This window comes from Leptinotarsa decemlineata, unplaced genomic scaffold (genome assembly GCF_025532065.1).
Source record: "Leptinotarsa decemlineata unplaced genomic scaffold, Ldec_3_MD MMD2_tig00001019_RagTag_RagTag, whole genome shotgun sequence".
Taxonomy (NCBI): domain Eukaryota; kingdom Metazoa; phylum Arthropoda; class Insecta; order Coleoptera; family Chrysomelidae; genus Leptinotarsa; species Leptinotarsa decemlineata.
Genome location: NW_027412557.1, coordinates 8,322,259 through 8,346,494, shown reverse-complemented (window position 1 = coordinate 8,346,494; position 24,236 = coordinate 8,322,259). Strand labels below are relative to the sequence as shown.

Sequence of the window (24,236 nt, the reverse complement as noted above, 5' to 3'; positions counted from 1 at the left end):
AAGTTGCCTCATTATTGATTGTTATTTGAAATTAAGGTAAGTTCCAATACGTATTTATGTTCTTTGGTGGCTTAGTTAGTATATCCTATATTATGGTGTCGTTAAAACAAAGCTACTAAAATATAGGTTAGGAAAAGGATTTTCTTGTATTTGTGTCTGAGAGGACACACTATTCGTGTGGACGAGATGGCAGGGTATGCCTTCTCATACAAGTATGTATGCATCTCATACAATCATATTTATTTTGTTAATTTGATGGCGTCTTTCCGAACATACTTATATATTATTACAGTGATGGGTCGGTACGAGAGAAAATCATCCAGACTAAATTGGCCCGAGCAAAATATGCAGCAAACCATCGATGCTGTTGAACAAAAAAGAATGGAATGGCATCAAAAACAAATAATGTTCCTTTTTGGAAGTTATATCATACGCAAAAGTGGCATAGTGCTGTTTTGCTTCCCGCCACAATGCACCCATCGGGTCCAGCCTCTGGACGTGCATTTTTATTCGATCTTCGTTCATACTATAATCAAGAGCTCACCACACGGTTGAAAAATCACCCAGGCCAGGCTGTAACACATTTCCAAGTTGCAGAGATTTTTAGCCCAGCATATATGAAAGCAGCCACTGTTAAAAACGCAACAAATGGTTTTTCTTTCACAGTCATTTGCCCCTTTAATGCAAATGTCATTCCAGACTGGATTTTTTGCCCTGCCGATGTTACTGATTTACCTAATGATGAAAGTATTCAGCCAGGACGGACGGAAGAAGTTGTTTCCATTGCTCCAGATTTTGATGAAAATAGAGAAGTTGGATGTATTTCTGTGGCAGAAATATCACCATTACCTAAAGCGTCACAGGGTAAAAAAAGGCAGTTATTAATACCATCCCAGATATTAACTTAGCCAAGAAGCTTGTTGCTGATAAGAAAACGCACTAAGGAAATCCACCCGAGCTGCAAAAAATGTCTTAATACCTGAAGAAGACTCTGAAAAGGAAAATGGCGATTTGGAAATTGAAAGTCACAAGGAGGATGATGAATTTCACTAGTTCGGACTTCCATTGTCTACTATATAAAATGATTTGAAATCCCTGAAACAAGTAAAAAAGAATAATTAAAGAAGAATAGTTGAAAATAACAATTATATTAAGCAACAATTAACCTGAAATGAAATGATAGTGAAATAACCTACAAGTAAAAATATAATAATTGAATAAATAAAAATTAGGTTATTTCACTATCATTTCATTTCAGGTTAATTGTTGCTCAATATAATTGTTATTTTCAACTATTCTTCTTTAATTATTCTTTTTTACTTGTTTCAGGGATTTCAAATCATTTTATATAGTAGACAATGGAAGTCCGAACTAGTGAAATTCATCACGAAACATTGTCAATCACCTTCAAACAAAGGAGGATGATGTTGCATGTATATTTTGTAACGATTTATATTCCCGTTCCCGTGAGGGAGAAACATGGGTACGATGTCAAGACTTGTTTGAAATGGGCCGAGACCGAATGCGCTGGCGTATGGCGTATCTAAAGCATTTGTTTGCGATATAAGCCAAGTGATAACATGAGATGGCATATGAAGAGTTTTTTTTTTAAATTTGTAAAAAAAAATTTGAAGTTTTTCGAAGTAATAAAGTTATGTTTTGATAAATAAGTGTCTTAAGTGTTCATTTCACTCCATACAATTCTGTAACTTCAATATGTTACATTTTTCATTGTTTCTTCTTCATCCATTGAAAACCCTTTTCCCACACAAGAATTGTCACTCAACACTCATTTCGACAACTAAGCACCATATGTAGTTGTGATGCACTTTTTGGAACCTTTGGTGTAGTAATGAATATTACTGGAGTTTTTTCCCAATACCAAACCGTTATTTCAACACCTCGACACATGTTTCGATCACCAAGTGATCATCTTCAAGAGGAATATCAAACAGTTTGATTTTCCTCTTGAAGATGACCACTTGGTGGTCGAAAAATGTGTCGAGGTGTTAAAATGACGGTTTGGTGTTGGGAAAAAACTCCAGTATTATTCACCAGGTGTAGTGTTCATCCTTTGTTCGTCCTTCGTCGTGGCAACTTTCATTAGACTGTCAGAATATAATAACAGAATTTTTATGCAAGTTGTCGAATGACTCAGGACAGAATCAGCTTTAGAATTTTAAATACGGACTTGTATTTTTCGAAGCAATTTTTTGATCAATAATATTAATATACTTATCGTAAATTTGAAGTTTTTCCATATTTCCGAGAGTTTAGCTAATTTGCTGATCATCAAATGAATTATTATTTTTTTATTATGGACTTGATGGAAGCAATTTTTACTCTATATATTAGAGCAAATTGTCAAAAACCTTACCAGAAATGTGTTGATATCACAAACCTACAATATTTTCAGTGAGCTGAAATCAGAGCGCAAAGACGAAATATTCGTTATCCAGCACAAATTGGTTTTTTCATGTTCTACAATTTCCAGAGAAGTTTGGCAGACAATTAAAATTTCCTGTTCAGTTGTCATTTTGGCTCTCACGATGTTTAATCAGGAGCCAATCATTGGTAATAAAACACGAATTATTGTTTAATGAAAATAAGCTGAAACCAACTTCAAACCAAACCGAAAATGAATTTATCTCTACTAATTCAAATATCACATGAAGTTCCTGTGAGAAGTTCCATATTTCAGAAATCAATAATTCAAATTTTTGGCAAGTTTTTATTTATGAAGAAATTTTTCAGGAACTTCGTATGAGCTTCAAAGGATGAATTCATTTATAGGACAAAATCACGCCAGCTCATTTTTCTGCAAACAAAAATTCATATTTTTCAGTGGTCTAAAGTCTAAACCAGGGCCGTGAAACAAATCATCCCTGGATAGCACATCAGTTTCGATCTGTTATAGGACTCGATCACTAGGCTGAACCACGAACGCATTTTTGAACTCAATTGTCCTTAGAGAACAAGCTTGAATTCAACCAAACACAGACAACATCTCTTACGAAGATGCTTTATATGGAATCGACACAAAACTCAAAGCATACTTTTCGAAAATAAACAAGAGTCCTCGTTTCTTGGCTCTGTTTTCATAAAGTTCTAGTGATTTCTCATTCAGTGCTCTGTGTCAAAGCTTTACTCTAAAACATAACGTACGTACATTGGAAAAGCAAGGTTAAGTTTCCGTCGATCCAAGAGGCAGGAGTTGTCCATGCTTACATATACTCGGGCTTGTCCTGTATGGACCATAATTGTTATTAGCTACACAATTTGCTACAATTTCGAGTCTATCAGTTCACTAATACACCCCACCGAGTTAATTACTATCTATTAATTAGTTTTTAGTTTCTCAATTCTTCTCATTCTATTTAGTTCATTTAGTGTATCGGTATTACATGGTTTATTTCCCGACAAATTGTTGCAATCTAACTCCTCAATATATAAATCTTCCAAAGACTTTCCTCGACTTAGGGCCACGTATGCTTGTCTTTCTTCAAACAATTTCGAGACTAAATATATAACTGCGTGGTCTACAGCGCTGTCTTGCATTTTGTAGACAGTGAAGCGAGACAAAATCTTGAGTTGGGTAGGAGATAATATGTAATGCCTCATTTTGTAGCTGCGGCTATCTTGGATTTACTTCTTTTTCGAAGTGTACTACTATTCTATTAGTCAAGCCTTGTCATTTGATACCCATATTGAGGTAGTTGTGAAAAAATATGAATTCCGCCATTTTGTAGATGTGGCCATCTTGGATTTACAATTATACAGAATTTATCAAATTGTATTGTCATCAAAACTAAATGTGTGTACCAAATACCAGATCAATCTATCAACATGAAGAGGTTCAAACTTCAATTAGGTAGGTACTTAATTTGATCCAAACAAACTGGGCAAGATAAAAAAACCGTTTAAAAATATAATCGGTGTTTAGGAAAATTACCTAGTGCTGACTTCATCCTGTAATGAACCTATCTTTCCTAATTTGAAGTTGAAGTTCCTGAGAAATTCTAAGTGTTATTCGAAAAAACGCCTACGTTTTTCCCCGTGGATTTACCAATAATTCACTACACTGAACAATAATCAAAGTTAACTTTATTTCACTTTAAATACAACAAACACTTCAACTAAAACTTCGTCACCCGAAGACGATTGTGGATACTAACAATCGAAACGTCGTAAAGTAACTTGGCTTGGAATCTTTTTAACTTTTTATTTTATTTTTTGTTCAATTGTTCTATTTTTACTTATATTTTATTTCACTATTATTTCATTTCAGGTTTTTTTTGCTTAAAATAATTGTTTTACAGCTATTCGTTTTTAATTCTTCTTTTTTAGTTCTTTCAGGGATTTCAAATCATTTTACATAATATCAGACAATGGAAGTCCTATCTCGAACATCCCATTGTTTGGCCATATACGTTATAATTCCAAATAAAAAATAAGATGAATATTAGAAATAATCACTCAGAAAGAGGAAATTCATAACAAATTAGAGGTATTAAAAACAGGTAGTTTGGCGTAGGATCAATATCAGGAAGTAGTTAGGTAATACCTACTACCAGGTAGTAGATAATTAGGCCACTATAGCATATAAAAAATCTAACTAACATTCAGTCTTCATGATCTCCTGAGGACGCTAACTTGGTTGGCGAAACGGGCGTCGAGAGACTGTAATTTTCGATCTGGTGTTGAGAAAGTGTTTTCTACTGATCTTCACGTGATTTCGTATAAATATTAAAGAACTATTCACGTGATTATCAATCAATCAACTTTTTCAATCAAGTACTTGTCAGGTTATATCCTAATAATTTCACAGTTTGAGACAAAAAAGCCCTTATTGGTTTCAGAAGAGAGTCACTTCCATTTTGAACCTAACCTAAAATTATAAACTAGCTTCTGTCAGCGACTTTGCGTGGACTTCAGAATAGGTCCAAAGAGAAATGAAAAATATGGGTAGAATGACAAAATTAATAGAATAAAAAAGTTCACCTCCCATTTCATTTATGCTGTAACAGAAAAAATAGCTGTAGTTTCAATATGGTAGAATGGCAAAATTTATTTTGTTTTTTTGTGCACTTATTGCAAGTTGATTAATACACATCTTCATAGACTGTATCATCTGTATCATTTCTCTTCCCAATTCTGAACTCTGAAATTCTAATCCACACTTGTAGAATCAAGATTCTTTTGAGAGATCTGTGTATGTTAAACCACTTATTCATTATAAAATTTTTCAGGAAAATCAACATTTCATTGGAACATACACCTTGTACCTAAGCAACCCGAAACTGATGAAAGATCATTATTACTAATATTTTTCGAATGATGAGTTAAAGATGATATCTCAGAACATTTTGGAAATTATAGTACACAAAAAATTCGTCACCTGAATACAGTTTGAACTGAAAGCATCTATATGACTGTCGTCCACAAAATTAATGCCATATAGATTAATAACTCGCAAATTCGGCGTAGCAGACTTGAGCTTGTGGACGTTGATGACTTCATATATTTCTTCCTCTTCTTCTTCGACTTTCTCATACGTGCCGATCAAATGAAGTATTTCCAGTCCATTTATGAAGTTGTAGATTTTTCTCATGAAACCTTCCATAAATATAACTTCAGATAGACAAATGCACAGGTACTTCAGTTTAGTGGGGAAGGCTTGGAGCTCGCTAAAATCATGAAGCTGCATAGCCGTGGAGAAATCAAGTAGCATATGAGTTAAATTGGGGCACTTGTTTGCCAGTTCGTGTAGAACCGTGTGGGTGATCAATTCAATTGGTAGCTCGATATATCGCAAAGACTGGCCGAACCTGATGCTGATCAAGGAGAGAAGGAACTCTAGAGATCCAACATGTAATCCTGAAATTTCTGGGCGGAGTGAAACGTTCTTCCAAAGAGAAGTGTTGTAAGCTACACGACGCCATTTCATGCACACTCTTGCCATTCGACATATTTCTTTGTGGCTTAAGTAGCTGAAGATGTGGCAAAGGATTGTTTCTGGCAGTTTCTCGATTGTCTGAAATGAATAAAATTTAGATATTTAAAATGTTTATATACAGGAAGTATTTCTGAAACGAATTTTTGTCTTGTCGATCTTGAAATAAAAATATGTAGTGCACCGAAATCTAGCTTGAAAAAAAAAATATTTCATAAGATTATGAAAATCAGACTGCGAATCATCGATGAAGAGAAACTATGAAAAAAATTTTTCGGTGTGAATTAATTGTTAATGACATAATGCTTTATAGTTAATAAAGTTCTTCGTCATCAAACCATACTACTCAAATTTCACCAATTAATCCAAGAAAGAATTTTTTTCACTAAATAAAGTGAGCAATCAGTGTTATAATTCAAATTTGAAAAAAAAGTTATATGTAGGTATTGTAAATTGTATGAAATGAAAATTGTTTTTTTTACTTGTAAACTCTTCTGTAAACTCAAGAATTTTTTACCAAATTAAATGACATCGTTGTGTAACGGTTTTATACAGTGTCACACCTGAAGTTCGCAACATATGGAAGTTTTTTATTAATAGATATAATGAAAATTTGACTTCGCAGTTAGTTTGTGCTTGAAATGTGAAAAAGAACCTCATTCCTTTTATTATGTGCTACACTGAGCCTGTCAAATTTGTTTTTTTTTCGAAAATCTGCAAAAAGTCAGTTCCTTTTTGAAAATTTAGAAAAATGCCGAATGAAAAAGTTGCTCGGTTTCAAATTTTATACTCTTGCTCGAAATTTGTAGTCTCTACTGTCACTTCGATTTTTTTTCATTTTTGAAATATTTCGCTTTACCGATTCAAACGAAACATGATTCAAATTCCATAATTTTTATGAATACGAGACTTCAGAAAATGCCCACATTGGCCTGTTACCAGAAAAAAATAAAATAAATGCTGCTCCAGAAATTCGTCTTTGTTTTTACAAAGTTCATAGTTTTTTTCATTTATTTGTTAAACTGATTCTGATTTTCAATGTATGGACGTTAATATGTCAGTAATCGAATAAACGTATTTATCTTCATCCTTATTACACTCGTATTCCTTTTTTTAAATAGATTTTTATTCAGTTCGATTATTTTTCTGACCACTAATTCAGTTACAAACTAACCCGAAATATCATACCTTTCTGTAAACTAAACATTAACCTATAGTTTCATAACTATTCATTAGACTTTCGTTCTAGCGATTTGTACTAAACATGACTTACAATTTCGTGATGTTAAACATTACAAAACTAGTACAACATGTCTGGTAGAAAATAGTAGGTACTGATCAAATCGAAATAAAATTTTCCCTTAGTAGGCTTTTGAAACAAATTTTTAAATTTAGTTATTGTCAAATTATTGCTTTTAATGAATCGAGTTGTTTTGTGTACAGCTTTTTGTAAATTTATAATTTACAAATAAGTTTTATGTATAATGTTATCCACACTAGACAAAGTAGAAATCGTCCTTTTATGTGGTGAGAATATGTCATATCGAGATGTTGCTCGTATTATTAATCACCGGCATCCATCCAGAAATATTCACTTTAGTACCGTGGGAAGGATAATTAAAACATTAAAAAAACTGGATCTGTGGACAATCGTTTCAAGAAACCACATAATCCAATAATAAAGTAAAATGAAGTGAAACAACTCAATGTTTCTTTGAGCGTTGTTGAAAACGGAAAAGCTAATATTAGGAGTACGAGTATTAGTGAAGATACAGGGGTTGGCAGACAAACTGTAAGAAAAATTTTGGACAAAAATAAATTCCATCTCTATAAGCCAAAGTTCATATACACTCTTAAAGAAAGAGATTCCGATATTCGAGTAGGATTTTCATTTTGATTCCAATTTGAACGCAGACATGTACCTACAGAAATTTCATTATGAATCAGTTATCTGTAGTTTTGGATAATCTGCCTCTAAGAGTTAGAAGAAATTTGTGGTATCAGCTTGACGGAGCAGCGATCCACTAAACGGTAGAAATGAAACAGTGTCTCAGTCAGAGGTTCAGGGGCTAACGCTAAAGTGGTAGGACGAGATTGGAAAGATTATTGGCCACCATGATCACCGGACTTATCTCCGATGGATTGTTTTATGGGGTTATCTGAAACAAGAAGTGTATAGGCACAAACCATTAGTAAATGAAGACTATTTAGAGAATACCATTCGGGATTGTTGTGCTAAGATAAATCACCTATTTATTAAAAATTCCACAAAGTCTGTGAATGAAAGGACTATAATTTGGATAGAACGGGAAAATGGCATACTGAATGATGAATTCGTGTTCTTTATAGGATTATTTAGAAAAATTAATGAATGTTATGGTGTTTTGTTGTGAATTTGGTTATAGTTATTTTGATTTAATATAATTTACACATCTAATGGTGAAAATAAAGAATATAAGATTTATGAAACTAACTCAAGAAGCGTTATTATCTGCTCGATAACGCAATCTAACAGTTTACATTCAACAGTCACACTAATGGGTGTGAACTGCATCAAAATATTTCGAACTCATGTGCAGCTAAGCTAATGAGATACAAATCTGCTAAAAAAAGGAATACGAGTGTAATAAGAATGAAGAGAAATACGTTTATGCGATTACTGACATATTAACGTCCATACATTGAAAATCAGAATCAGTTTAACAAATAAATGAAAAAAACTAGATGAACTTTGTAAAAACAAAGACGAATTTCTGGAGCAGCATTTATTTTATTTTTTTCTGGTAACAGGCCAATGTGGGCATTTTCTGAAGTTTCGTATTCATAAAAATTATGGAATTTGAATCATGTTTCGTTCGAATCGGTAAAGCGAAATATTTTAAAATTGAAAAAAAGTCGAAGTGACAGTAGAGACTACAAATTTTGAGCAAGAGTATAAAATTTGAAACTGAGCAACTTTTTCATTCGGCATTTTTCTAAATTTTTAAAAAGGAACTGACTTGCAGATTGTTGAAGTTGAATCAACAGTAGAGACTCCAAATTTCGAGCAAGAGTATAAAATTGGAAACTGGGCAACATTTTTCTTTGGCATTTTTCGAAATTTCCAAAAAAAACTGATTTTTTAGGGATTTTCAAAGAAAAAGTCAAATTTAGGAGGTTTAGAGTAGCACATGACAAAATAAAAGAGGCTGTTTTTTACTCATTTTTCAAGCACAAACTAACTGCGAAGTCAAATTTTCATTATATCTATTAAAAAAAACTTCCACAGGTCGCGAACTTTATGTGTGATACTATATATGATTGTTTTTTTTTTGTTGGTCAATATTAAAATGAATCCAAAAAAATGCCTCGACTAACATGAATATCGTTTTTACTTATTTTTCATGAAAAAGTTTAAGTGATCAATCAGTATCAAAAGAATTTTTGTGACGTTCGAAGATGTTATCCTATAGCGAAACACGTGTCAGGGTTTTATAAACTTTCAAGTGGAAATCTCACAGTGAAGTGTGTTTTTTGAATACATTTCAATGAATTTTCATCAAGTATGGGTCAGTTCTATCATATTTATAAAAGTGAAATTAGGACTTACGTGAGGTTATAAATATGAAGTCAGCATGAAAGTTATATTTTCCTTTATATATTATTGATTCGAAAATAATTGTTGAAACATAGTAGAAACGAAAAGATGCCTCAAATAAAATTAGAATAATTTTTCAAATTTTCAAACACCATTTCGTAGACCTTTTTGGAGGACTTGTACATATTGTTCAATAACTATGCCATGTCATGTTACAAAATTTTATTTTTCCAATCTATTTTAACATTATGACATACACTTATGTATAAGCGTTCAGAACTGATATTCTGATACTTATTTCCTTTTAAAATCTCGTGGTAATGTCTCGAAAAAGAAAATGAAAAGTTTTCTAAGCTCGACAATTAACAGAGAGTATTTTTTAACATCTGATTGCACATGATTGCGATTCAAAAAATACTTTATTTTGAATATTTTCTATTTATAACAACTTAGTCTTAATCAATCAGATATACGAGTTTCATAGTTTCTTTAGTTTATTGATCAGTATAGTACAAATAGTTAGAAAATATTGCAATTTTTACATTTAAACTCAGTTTGTTTCCCCAACAGAAACATAACTTTTTCTTCAAACAAAAAATCTAATCATTAAAATCAATTTCAAAATTTTGATATATACCTATGCCTGCAATATTAATTGAATTTTTTATAAGCAAAATTTAATATTGTTAATATTACTGCTTGGAATATTTTCAGTTTGAAAAAATATTTTTGAGTTTATATAGTTAGTAGAATGATTTAGGAGTTGGCTATTTTTCCATGCTCATTATGATTTCAATGATGATTTTTCTTCATTTCAGTCGGTAAAGTTAAAATACTCCAAAAAATCACAAAAATTGAACTGTTCATTTCAATACAGGACATGAAAAAAATTATTATTTGAGTAGACAATTTATATTCTAATTGACTAGAAAATGTGTACTTTGTAAACAAGTATTATGATAAATAAACCACAAAGGATACAAAATTATAAATGAAGATAAAGAAGGAATGGATGAGAAAAACCCATAGAGAATCCTCATTATGTAAACCAGTTCTGCAGTAGGTAATGGTTTTCATTTCATTTGAATTTACAAGTGAAATCTAGTAAATATTATCGTCTATTTCAGTCCAATGCATTTCCTTCTCTTGAATGAAAATCTAAATACATCAAATTCAACACACATTCCTATTTTTAGTCGTACCGTTCCAGCAAATGGACTTTTCGCCGCCGTTCCATCGGTTAAATATACTTGTGATGCCTCAAGGGCTAGTTGGCCCCAAACATCGGGAGAAACATCCATACTTAAATACAAATATCACAGAAACACAAACAATCTTTCACACAACTGGATTACTCTGAATTTTCTCTAAGCAAAATTATAACTCGTCTGAATTTCAAAGCATAGATATTCTCTCGAAAATAGCACATTCTAAAAATATCAAAAATCACAAACATATCTACTGAAAGATAGGTATAGAATGTAAGACTTACTTGGAGCAGAGGTAATTTAAATTATCTGATAAGTAATGGAGACCAGGAAAAATCGATTGTTCCATTGCCAAAATGCAAAATTCTAGTCATAACTCATATTAATAAAGAATATTCGAAATACGTTCAAACGTTCCTCCATTCATCGTTACTATTTTTAGATTTTGGTTATCCGTGCATTGCTAGTTGCAGGAACTTTGGAAACCATATTAATATTCAAAATGAATCGAAGGACTAGAAAACATCTCGAAACAATTTCGGGAAATGTCGCCAAAAGCCTTTTTTGGTCATGACGTACTTAAACACGATTCTTAATATACTCGTAGACGAATTGGCTTGTGGTCTACACAACGTATGTAATGTAGGGAGTCTAAGATATCTAGATATTTCAAAGTCAATTGATACCACAAATATACTTTTTCAGAAAGTTTCGTTAATTATTTTTCACAACACAGTTTCAATAGAAAAACAATTTAATAAGGAACTTAAAATTGAGAGCAGTTACAATTTCTTATACTGAAAACCATAACAAAAACACTGAAATTTTGAAAGATTTTCTTATTAAAAACTGATGTATTAAAAAATCCTCAATACAATAGGATTCTAGATCTACATGTATCTTTTTGATGTTTTTTTTAAATTGATTGCTACTAGCAGAATGTCTAACAAGTACTGGTAACTTGTTGTAAAATTTCATTGCCATATAAAAGGGAGATTTTTCAGTAAGTCCAATGTATGATATAAATAAATGAGGTCATGACTCCTAGTGTTATATTCGTGTTCTTTAGCATTTAGATAAAAAAGTTCTCTATTTTCAAACAAATACATAGGTTGGAATAGGTCCACAATGACAAAAATATCAAAATTGTGTTTGGAGTGACAACTCTTTGGAATAAAATTCATTCAAGAAAATGATTGTAAGGATTTTTCGAAATGTCATGTAGGACAAAAGAGACGTTACCTAAAAAACGGTTTGTCTGAACATGAAGCAGACGCCAAAAAATTTGAATATCATCAACCCAACAGCCCTTGTTGAACACATCAGAGCAAATAGCCATAGTTTTGACTTTGCAAACCCCATTATTTCATATCTGTTTAAAATATGTTTTCCGTTAACCAACTGTCGCCCCGCTACGCACGACAACTATCAAAAGTCGAAGCTTGTGCGAGCTAAGGACTAACGGGGTCTTACCTTTCAACGTGTGATTCCCAGCGCGGGTTGGACGATAGGAAGTGAAAATCGATCGTCCGGCCTCGCGGCTTGAACCACCGGTTCACACAGCGGTCGATTGAGTGAGTGGAGCAAAGCACCCACGTCAATCCTACCGGCTACCGTCTCACCATTAGGCAAACGGCTATTTAGTGACATGATTCAGATCATCAGACAATCAAGAGTGAACACTAGAAGATACATAGAAGGATTGTTTCAAATGAGCTTCTATTATATTTCATTCTATTTCCTCCACTCCACTCCTTTCCACTCCATTCCATTCAATTCTATTCCATTGATTCAACTATATTCTATGCCTTTGTCCAAACGAAAATAATAACGTTTTGGAGTTGTGTCATGACTATTTTTTCATTCTGAAAAATGAGAAATAAAACTTTCTGTTTTCATACCATTTGTATTTGTAACTAACGTTACCGCAGTTACGTCCTACAAGGACACTTTCAAAGTGATACAGTTTTTTTATTAGTTTGAAAATGTCCTTTTAGGACGAAACTGTAGTAATGTTAGTTACGAATACAAGTGATATAAACACATTGGAAGTTTTATTTCTTATTTTTCACGATGATCTCCTACTACTCAATTTATTTTTTAGTCATATGTACAAACTCTGCTCCATAGAGGCTATGTCGAACACTTGAAATTACTTATATATAGAAGAGGAACAAATTTATCATTCTATGGTCTTCAATTAAAGGCGAATAACTCTTTTATGGATAAAATCCATCAACCTCAGGTTATACTTGGGAAGTGTAAGTGAGATCTCATTAATTCTTAGTTCGTACAAGTTTCGAATTTTGAATGTTATCGTTCGTGGAGGGGAGGCGACGGCTGGTTAACGGAAAACATATTTTAACAGATTTTCAACATATTTCTGGTCCGAAATATGGTGTTTTATGTTTCTGAAAAGTTACCTTTGCTATTCCAGTGACATGATTGTATATACCAACACATTTTTATATCCAGTTTGATACCCATTAAATTGACCGACACAGCCACCGAAATTTATTCCCGATTATGCTACATTTAGTTACATTGTAGTCAGCGAAGCAATATCTTGGAATTTTGGTAATTATCAACTGACTATTGTTGTTCTGTAGAAAGGTTGAACACAATATGGAATCTTGCGAAAAAACAATATCAATGGTAAACATATCAGGAGATCCATCACTGCTACTTGTAAAAAAACTTTCTCTAAGGAAATGTAAAAGGAATACAAAAAGCCCCAAGAAAACTTTGAAATGTAATTTGTGAAACCTCATGCCAATCACGACCAACTTTCCTGGAATTGTCAACAGCAATATAGCTCGAAAGATTCCGTGTTTGTCGAATCCCTTATTCCAAAGACATGTCACATGCGAAAGAAGTTCACCTGTTTATGTTTGCTTGAGAAGACCATACATACGGTAGCTTTTCAAAATGTTATAGCATTCCAGACACACAAGGTGAACAAGGTGTTGTTTCGTTAATGTTTTTCTAAGAATAAATGGACCAATCATCAGGAAAAGTGTTTCTGATGTAGGAGTTTGAAGGAGTTATAATAATAACATTTATTTCAAAATATCGATAGATAGAATGATACAAAATTACGATATATAATAAAATATATATGGTTGAACTCCACGCGGGTTTCCCCTGTATGTGGAGGAGGTAAGAATGATTTAATATGTATAAACATATAAACAAATTAATGCATATTGACACAGTATCAGTGTCTACACAGTCACACACAGATACTCACGCTATTTTTACTCAATATATAAAGACAATTCACAATTGACTGGTTTCAGCAATATAATAGATAATCTATCATATATTCATAGAAAGAACTAGTACCTATCTAAAAATATCACACAATACCCAGGAACAATATATTGGCCCAACATACTAGGAATTCCCCAGAAAATGTCAACTTCTCGAAAATAAATATACTTTTTTATAACTCTTCCTTGAATCAACGAAACTCATCGTCAGATAAGATATATATGGAGTACTGAATTTGATATTTGAAATAGAAAAATTAATGTTTACTTACGGCATCCTACAACTGCCTCTTAGATTCAATATGTATAACTAGTACAAAACATCTGAATAATTTTTGGTTCGTAACAAAGTATACTTAAAACTTTTTTCATTGCCTTGTAATTTGAAACAAGGTAGACACTTTCGTCAATTGGAACGTGATCATAAATTCCGATATTTTTTTTTGTTGTTCTTGACTCGATCAAACATTACTTTTTCTGAATGAAATACTAAGAAAAATATTTTCGAAAAAAACCGAAATTCGCTGATTAAAGTTAGTTTACTCACAAGTTTCTTTGCCCTCCTGAAACTACTGTTCAAGTCTTCCCTGACGATAGCAGCGGCTCCTATATCTAGAGTTCCCCATGCATCCATTTCACAATGTACTTAATCACAAAAGGCGACAATAACACATGACTTATCTCACGTTAGCAAATCCCAATTAATTCGACTACCAATACAAAGACACGTACGGATATGACAAATTGAACGCACATGGCAAGCTAAATCAATTATTTTCTGATGAAGTTCACTTATGTATTTCATGGACAAAAATAGTATGCTTCAGCCGGGTTGCGGTATTTAGAACGAGACTTGTTCAAACTATGTGTAGACATTGCCAACCGGCCTTTAGGAAAGTTCTTTTAATTAGTAGAGAGGAGATGGTGACGACGGAAAACTCATTTTCCTGTGCGCGCTCGGAACTACTAATGACTTATTTTTCTTAGCTAAAGTCCAGTTCTCCTGTGATATTAGAACATCGAGACTAAGTAAGATGAAAAAACTTTGTACATAGTCTTGAAATATCATCTGCATCTTCTATTTATTTTCCCGATTCATGATTTATTTCCATTTCAAAAATCCTCAAAAATATCTGCCATCTAGCCAAATGAACTCTTAGATGGCTTGATGTCAAAAGTTGCGTTAGAGCTATGGTCGCAGTATGAATTTTAAATATGTTTACCTTCAGATATTTTTTGAAAAATTTAACAGCTTTTACCACTGCCAGACATTACTTCTCAGTAATTGAGTAATTCACCTCACTTTTGGAAAACGTATAGGAAAAATAATACATGACTCTTATTTGACGTATTTTGGGTTCTATAGGATCACGTTGATATAATATGGCTCCACAACCATAGTAAGATGCATCAGTGGCGGGTTGGCTTTTCTTGTTCATCTTTCACTGCTTGAACTACTGTTCTTGCTGTTTGTTGGCGAGTGCATTGGCTTGGGATGTGGGGGTTGAGCAAACCGGTCATCGGAAGCCTGCTTCCACGTAGCCCCGCTGGATATGGCAATGACAGAATCACTTGTGGTTCTTAAGTTGTATTTGGAGCTAAGGCTAAGACCCCCAATCTACGTTCACACGTTTTGGTGTAAATCTTAAAATCCTTGTATACATTCAGTTAATGAATTGTTTCTATGATATCTATAAGGCTGGCCATACACGTTACGGTATAAAGGAGAGGTTTACCTGTACAGGTTACCTGTGCAGGTAAACCGGAACGTGTGTGCCAGCCACTACCATTATACCTGTGCAGGCGTAGCGGCCTGTACAGGTGAACGGAGAAGAATCGAAATTCAATTCTTTCTACCTGCGCAGGCGAGTAGACCTGAACGTGTATGTGAGTCATCCGGCAAACCTACACCGGTGTGAGGTGAATTGTGGCAAATACTCTGACTAGAGAGCTTCGTGTTGTGTTTAGCTTATTGCTAGTTTATTTAGTTTATTGTCTATCGATTAGTTTATTGCTGAACTGTGTTAAATTCATCATGTCTGCCCGAAAACGGAATCAAATTCTCGAGGAATTCTTTGAAATTTACCGATCAGAACCGTGTTTGTGGCGAGTTAAGAGCAAGGAGTACCATAACCGTGACGTGAGATGGGCCGCTTATGACAGGCTTGTTGCAAAATTGAAGGAGACAGAGCCCGATGCGAATAAGAGTTTGGTGGTGAAAAACATAAACAACCTTAGAAGCAATGTGCGTAAGGAGAAGAAAAAACGTGATTTGTCAATGAAATCTGGAGCGGGTACGGACAATCTGTATTCACCAACGTTGTGGTAATTCAATCTATTTGACTTCTTAGGAGACAACGATGTACCCAGTACTTCTTTTTCAAACGTGGACGAGGAAGATGGAAGCGAGATTGATGAGGTAAGTTATACTTTAAAAAATTGAAAGAAATATGAACAAGTACATGTAAATTACAACAGAATTGAAAGAAATATGAACAAGTACATGTAAATTACAACAGAATTGAGAAACATTTATTAACACATTGTACATTTCTATATACATGTGTGTCCTGACATGAAACTTCGCCTTCATCCACAAAGTAGGAAGGGTACCCATTTCTAAGCCGTTTAGCAGCATTAACTATGTTCCTTTGGTTAAGACGTTGCAATGGGATCATGTTTGATTCAGAGGAATCCGAACCTATGTTAGAAATAGCGTCATCACAATTTTCTTGATATATAGTACTTGGAGGGGCATAAGAGGTTGGCTGTTGTGCAATCAAAAAATTGTGCAGAGCACAAGTTGCTTTCACTACTTTTATTATGTTTCCTGGTTAAAAATTTATTTGAGTGTGGAAGATCCTGAATCTGGCTGCAAGTATTCCAAAGCTCTTTTCAACAACGTGTCTTGCTCTTGAAATACGGTAGTTGTAAATCTCTTTGTCAGCTGAATCTAGCTGCGCCTGACGAAAATGTTTCATAATGTTTGTGGTGAGGGGAAAGGCGGCATCGGCTACAAAAACATAAGACACCTTTTTGAAATTTTCATTCGGCTCCGGTATGGAAAGCTGGTTGTTTTCCAATTTTTCATGAAATTTAGTATTTAGAAGAACGCCCCCATCAGAATTGCGCCCATTTGTTCCAAAGTCCACCAGGAGGAACCGATAGCTAGCATCCACTATTGCGAGAAGTACCATACTGTGTCTACCCTTGTAATTGAAATAAAAAGATCCAGACTTTGCTGGGGGAACTATGTCGATATGTTTGTCATCCATGGCACCCAAACAGTGCGAAAAATTCCACCGCTCTTCAAATGACTTAGAAATGTCATTCCATTTCTCACTAAAATCGGGAAACAAAGAACATTTATAATATTCTGTTCACGTGCATATATATACGTTTCTATAAAACCAAATTTACTTATTTTTATTTATGTCAAAATCTAATAATTCATGTTCCTTTTCAGGAGCAACCGGAAGATACTGTCCAACAGACACCCCCAAGTGAAGAATCGTCCACAATGCCCTCTTTCGGAGGCCAAAATCTGCCTCCGTCTTCAGAAATGGATAAAAATTCGAATTAATATGCAGTTATTCCTTTTTTGAGAGCTTATTTCTTTACTTCTTCGACAGATGTCAAAGAAGTTTTGAAATATTATATATTTCCGAAACGTAAAAGATAAGTATAATTTCTTAATATTTTTTTGATAGGCAAAATTGTGAAATACGACAAGTTACTGATAAATAGAAGATTTTTCTTTGTGAAAAATACTTTGATTTTTACGCAGTAACTTATCGGGGTAAACTAAAAAGTTTGCCCTTCTACACTTGTATAAAGTTCTACATTATAATTTCTATATTTTTTCAGATTGTGGAAGGTAACCATTACCCAAAAAAAAGGTCGATAAAAAACCTCTCCGGTATACCGTAACGTGTATGGCCGGCCTAACAAAATTAATCTTGAAATAAAGACACAACTAAATTGGAGAAAAATGGAAATAAAATAATATAGCGACACCTATGCAAGGTAAATTCTTCATTGATGAAGTTATTCTTTTTGTTATATAAATAAGAATGTAGGAAGAGCCAATTGAATCTTTCTCCTACAACTTTCATATCGAAACACTATTACCCAAATCACTATTTAGAAACTTGTCAGAATAGGCCAAAGTATAATAATGACCTGAAAGAGAACTTCAATCGGAATTGGAAACAACTGCACACAATTGACAAATCGGAATCGGAACAAAATTTTTGTCCATATGTAAATATTTGTCATATTAAGATGGAATTTAAATCATTTAAACCACAAAGTCAAAACTTTCAAAACAGTATTTTCCAGATTATTAACCTACTCGTACAGGAAAAGTCAAATAATTTGTTGGGCAATCTGCTGCAGTTACTACTATTATACATCATTCTAATATATCTTTTAATGATTTGTAGACTGAACGTCATCTGTTTCCTCAACCAGAACTTGAGCCTGAACTTTTTGAATTATGGATGAAATAAGTTAATAATCTGTTTTCAAACAGGAAATGATATTCAACGGTAACGTTGAACCAATTCACCACATTTTATATTCTACTTTTAATGCTACTGGTACTCAAATGAAGTTATTTTTTCTGTTTAGTAAAATGGCAATTGAGTTTATTTTCCGTTGAAAGCTGGTTTATTTGAGAATTGTTGTTCTGATATTGTAATGCTCTTGTTATCATTGTAATTGTGTCTGTGTTTGTATTTTACATATCGACTGTTTTTAAAATCTAGTGTTATTTGTGTGTTCTAGTGTTATTTGACTTTGCTCGCCTGATCCCAGAAATAAATTTGTATTAAGTATATGCCTTCACAATTTTCATTTCTTCTTCATTGTTCATTATTAAACCTAGTTTTGAATATCATAAACTTTTGTTCAGCTTACTTCGAGTAAGAACTTTTCCTTCTGCTTGAAAATTAAATATTTCATTGAGTACTTATTCTAAAATATTATGTTGAAAAATATGCTATTTTCAAGCGAGATACATATGGTTGTCGAAGATGACACTATATATTTCTTCCACATGATTTCCCGTACTACTTACTGGAGGAATGGCCTAGTGTTCGAGTATCTTTATTAATTAATGAAATAAAGTTGTATTCCCCCAATAAATCTAAATAATTTGATACCAATTCTGTCTTCATTCAGATTAACATTTATATCACCAATTATAAGATGGGTTTCACATGATAATGTTCGCTTTGTTTTTTTTCAGATATTCCCGTGAATTTTCGACGAATTCATCAGCGTTAGTAGGTGGTGGCCTGTATGAAGAAGCTATTAAGAATTTTTTATAATAGCTAAAAGTTGAATTCGTTTGAATCCATCAACATGATATCCGATATTAACTATTTTTACTTATGATGCACTGTTTGGAACCTTTGGTGTAGTAATGAATATTACTGGAGTTTTTTCCCAACACTAAATCGTTATTTTTAACACCTCGACACGTGTTTCGATCACCAAGTGATCATCTTCAAAGAGGAAGATTGAAACTGTTTTAATCTTCTTGGTGTGGAAAATAGTAGTAATATTCATTAACTATTTTGTTATTGTAGTTTATTGATTTATGAGTATAGATAATAACACCATCATTTTTATTTATTATATGCTATTTCGTAACTCCTCCAATTCAAATGAATTTATATCTAGTAGGTATATCATCTAGTAATTGACTCAAAAGTAAATTTTTAATTCATATTCTTCCAAATGTTTCTTATATTTTGATGAAATCTTTTCAGATATTTTGTTTTTACATTGTTTCTGAAAAGTTTATTCAGATCAGACACTGAGTTGGGTACTTTAGTGTTCAAGGGATTGTAGAGAATTAAAAAATAAATAGGTACAAGTGAAAAATAAGAATCCTAAAGACTAATCTTTCTTATTACGATTGTTACGTGTTTTAATTTTGTCTCCTACCTGTTTGAATGTTTTCCAATGGATTGTTGAGTTGGAGTATTTGATTTTTGTGGCAGATTCCTGGTTGATAGTTCAATTATCTTCGTAATTAGTGGTGGGTTTTCTTTAGACGCCGACGGTGTTGAAGTGCAATGAGGTTTCTACTGTATTTCAGTATCAACTTCTTCGTAGTGTTCCAATTCTTCAGGTGAATAGCTTTTACCATTTACGTGTAGTCGATTTTCCTTAATGTAACAGTTCACGTCTTTGTTTCCTCTAGCTAAGTTCAGGTGTTTTCTTAGGATATTGTTTTGATGCCGTTGTTTGTCTGTAAGATCCTTCACTATGTAGATTCTGGTCACTCTCAGATTAATGTCAAAACAGACAATTCCGCTTTCTGCTTCGATAAGTTTGTTGAGGATTGAAATGAACACCAATATGTCATGGCACAATCATGTCGTTGTAGTTGCAAAGGGTGCTTCTCAAAAGCTTGGAACACTGTTCCGAACCAGAAAACTGTAGCCACCTCGGGTTCAGCTCAGATCTACTTTGGAGAATTATTCTCATGTACGGAGCTCCACCCCCCCCCCCCAAGCATACCCTGAACCTGCTTGATTTCATCTAGAAAAGAGCCATCCACCTGATTGGAGACACGACGTCACTTGCAAACTTTATAGTCTGGAACATCGAAGAAAGGTTGGAGATTTGTGTCTCTTCTATAGATACTTTCAGGGGTGCCAGGTGTGCCAGTGACTTGGCACATTTGATTCCATCAAGAGCGGTGCATATCAGAAATATGCAACGGACTGTGGCTGTTCATTGTTTTGAGGTTCAACTCAGTACACCTCGAGTTTCACTGTTAAAGAACTCTTTCATTTGGAGAATGCATTTATGTGGAACTTTCTGAAAAAGCATTTCCAAATGTATTTATCTCCAAAGATTCATATCTAGTATGAATCGCTACTTTCGCATAGGCACCGCTCTTAGAGCGCCGTAAGGATTTCCCTGTAGTGCTTGTGTTTCGTCCTTAAAACAAAGAAAATCAGAGTTTTGTATCGACTTTTTGAGGATTTTCACCTTTTCCACAATTTAATAAAAATCGTAGCCTAATGGATAATTTGTGCAGGTGTAGAAAGAACAAACTTCATTATTTTTTATTTTTTCTCAGATTATGGTAAAAATTCCCAAGAAGTTCTATAAAAATATGCAAATTATGTTGCTAAATTACGTAAATTTTTCATTTATGTATTTTTATTCGCGCAAGTGAATACTTGTCAATTACACCTATTTATTAATGAAACACTACACAAATATGCAATCAGTTATGGAAGGCACATTCTAAATGAAAAAAAGGAGTCATTTTTTATTTTTTCCCATAACCTTTCAAGTCTGGCAACAGAATCGATAATGAGTATCTTGTAAGAGTGTTATTTATAGTTTCATAACAATTATGTTATTATTTGCTGGAAAAAATATAGTCCAGTCATTTTAGGAGGTTTGCCTAGGAAAGTGGACATACCCAGCTGTAAATTTATATAAACTTTGTATTTTGTCATCATAAAAGTATTCTCAAAATTCACATATGATTCGACGGCCGTAACATAAAAAATTGGGAGTCAAAAATAAAAAAAAAACGACTTTTTGCAAGTTTTTTGCCAATATCTCGTTTCCAATGGGTTTAATGCTAATTGTATTTATTGACTATATTGTAGTTATAAATTTGTAGAGGGGAAAATATATATTACATCATAATTCAAATCTAATCTATAGTAATTATTCTTTAGTAAATAAAAATGAATAGAAAAGAAATAAAATTCTAAATAATATTTTTATTAAAACATCTCATTTGATACATTTGTGAATGTCAAAATTAAAAAAACAGATAAAATAATTAAAAGAATAATGGGTTTTAATTTCAATTTTCTTCTTCTTCATCGTCATCGTCTTCTCGCAGATGTAAGAATTCAAGGGCGTTATCATCTTCATTGTCATCTTCACCCAGATTCGTTTCTAATTCTTCCATGATTTCTAGATCAAAGGACATATCTTCGTTAACATCGGTCTCATATGGTACAGCATTGAGGCAAGCTTGCCCATTACACTGGCCACAAGCTAAAGAGCATTGCAACACCGCTTTCCTGCATCTACATTTTGAACCACAACCACTTTTTCAGTTACAGAATATCGTATTGAGTAACTCATCTGAAGCAGATGGTAAAATGGTCATGATAGGTTCAAGCAATCCGTTACGCATTGTCCAACCCCATTCCTGGGGTTCCAAATCATGTCCTAACCAAGTTTGAACTTGGTAATAAACACGATTAAAATGTTAGTGAGCTGCTCCACTTATTGGTGGGATATTTGACAACTGCACAGGTTTATTAAGCTTTGCTAGCTTGACATATTGTGCATAACGAAGATGATCGATAGTATCTACAGACTTTGAGCATTATAAACAGCTAATAAAGTTTGCAATCCACTATCAAATAATCTTTGAACCGGGCAGTTTTCTTCTTCAAATGCTGCGGCAAGTTCATCCAAATTAGATAGTTTCTGGAATGTTCTTAAAAAAGTTTTTTTCCCCTTTTTAAAGAGCTCAGAAGTCGTATCACAGCCGCTTAAAGCGTGAAGGAACAAAATTTTAAACATGATTTACTAAATTATTTTCTACTTAAAATGCAATTACCGTAAAATAGAATACAATTGAAATGTAATTAAAGTATATCCCTTAATGACTTTTTGAAATACAGGAATAAATTGCATTATTGAATTCATAGATATATAATGTATTTGTTAGTAAGAAATGAAAATTATTTATAATTATTTATTAAGTAATAATTTATAAACCTTGAATGAGCTGATTTCGATCGGGACAACCAGTTAGTTTCAAATAATATTTAATCGGCGCTCGCGCTGCCCTCTATCTCAAAAAGGATTCAACGTATGAAAAAATGTTTGAAACAAAAGTTGTAGAGAATTCAATTGTCTACAATATTGATAATAAATACAATTAGCATAAAACCCATTGGAAACGAGATATTGGCAAAAAACGTGCAAAAAGTCGGTTTTTTGACTTTTGACCCCCAATTTTTGAAGTTGCGGCCGTCGAATCATATGTGAATTTTGAGAATACTTTTATGATGCCAAAATACAAAGTTTATACAAATTTACAGCTCGGTATGTCAACTTTCCGAAATACAGGCCTAAATCGACCAAAAATGACTGGACAAATACAATTTTTGGGAAGTGAATAAAATTAGGTAGTCCTACGACACCATCGGAAAAAGTTGTCATTTTACGCTGTTTACACTTTTTAGTGACAGTATCTTCAAAAGTTAACCGCAACATCAAGTATTGACTTCAGAATTGATCAGTGGATAAAAATACGTAGAAAGGTGCGTTTGATTAAATAGTTGTTTTAAATTAGCGCGACCTGTTGAAATTAATATTTACTAAAACAGACTTTATTCAAATATTTTATAGTATTACCTACCGTTTAGGATATCCCCATGAAAGTCATTTTTGTGTTGAATGCGAATGAACTTCGGAAGGGAAGAACAAAACAAGGAACAAAGTAGTGAAAACTATAAAATGTTTGTTTTTGGTCAATAGATACTTTAATCTACACAATTGACTTGAAAACATCAGTCCCTAATTAACTATCAGTTGAATGATTATTGATAGGAGTAAGTTGATAGATGATAAACAATTGAATAAAAAGTATTTATTTTAACCGGATAAGATACTGATGAGATTACCGAGAGTCCTACTCGTATTTACTGTAATTTTTCAATTTTCAGAAACGTCGTAAATCGTTAATTACTTATTGTTACCATACCTTTGTTTCGGAAATGCAATAATCCAACAAACAATTGTTTCTCCAGAATTAAAAAAATTCAACTTGACAACAATGACAACTACGCATGATACAGCTTCACTTTACAGTCATGCGTACGGAAATCCACTTTATCTTACTGGTCGATTCCACCACGGTTATTGGCCACATTTCAGTTTTCGATACAGCGTTGTCAGTTAGAAAATTATTTAACAGATTATTTCGTTAGAAACGATAAAATAATGAAAAAGTTGAAGGCCAGTCCACCAAAAAAGAGTCTTATAGCGATAAAACAATAGAGATAGCAATACAACTGACAGTCATGAAATTAGTATCTAGGTGTAATTATTCTTGTATCATGCGTGGATGTCGGGGCCTAGTTATGAATCAATATCACAATTTCAATTACTGTCAATGTGCTAATCCTATTGAATCAATGAACCAATATCGAAACTTT

The 24,236-nt window shown here is 33.1% G+C and overlaps 2 protein-coding genes across 5 annotated transcripts in view; one reads left to right on the top strand and one right to left on the bottom strand.

Annotated features, from left to right (window-relative positions):
* The window catches only part of FipoQ (F-box/LRR-repeat protein FipoQ), a 33,146-nt gene extending 9,218 nt beyond the window's left edge, over positions 1-23,928 (bottom strand). The window contains exons 1-2 of one of the 4 annotated variants that reach the window (XM_074175433.1): positions 23,783-23,928; positions 5,399-6,034 (exon numbers count right to left, since the gene is read on the bottom strand). In XM_074175433.1, coding sequence (XP_074031534.1) covers positions 5,399-5,962 — 564 coding nt within the window. In that variant the 5' untranslated portion in view covers positions 5,963-6,034; positions 23,783-23,928. Of the gene's footprint in view, positions 1-5,398; positions 6,035-10,732; positions 10,913-11,022; positions 11,166-14,557; positions 14,798-23,782 lie in introns of those variants that run through there. The other 3 variants (XM_023161743.2, XM_074175432.1, XM_023161742.2) reach the window with 3 other exon arrangements.
* Positions 14,935-20,673, top strand: LOC111506622 (uncharacterized). Its single transcript, XM_074175436.1, has 5 exons — positions 14,935-15,039; positions 15,876-16,304; positions 16,362-16,429; positions 17,477-18,036; positions 19,262-20,673. Exons 2-4 carry the CDS (start codon positions 16,046-16,048, stop codon positions 17,591-17,593), a joined length of 444 nt encoding a protein of 147 aa, XP_074031537.1. The 5' UTR covers positions 14,935-15,039; positions 15,876-16,045; the 3' UTR covers positions 17,594-18,036; positions 19,262-20,673.
* Positions 23,929-24,236: the final 308 nt, after the last annotated feature.

What these genes read in the sequence shown, in the direction of transcription:
- LOC111506622 (XM_074175436.1), top strand. Translation starts at nt 16,046, where the DNA reads ATGTCTGCCCGAAAACGGAATCAAATTCTCGAGGAATTCTTTGAAATT. An exon ending in GTCAATGAAATCTGGAGCGG is followed by an intron (nt 16,305 to 16,361) that starts GTACGGACAATC and finishes TTGACTTCTTAG; the next exon opens with GAGACAACGATGTACCCAGT. An exon ending in ATGGAAGCGAGATTGATGAG is followed by an intron (nt 16,430 to 17,476) that starts GTAAGTTATACT and finishes GTTCCTTTTCAG; the next exon opens with GAGCAACCGGAAGATACTGT.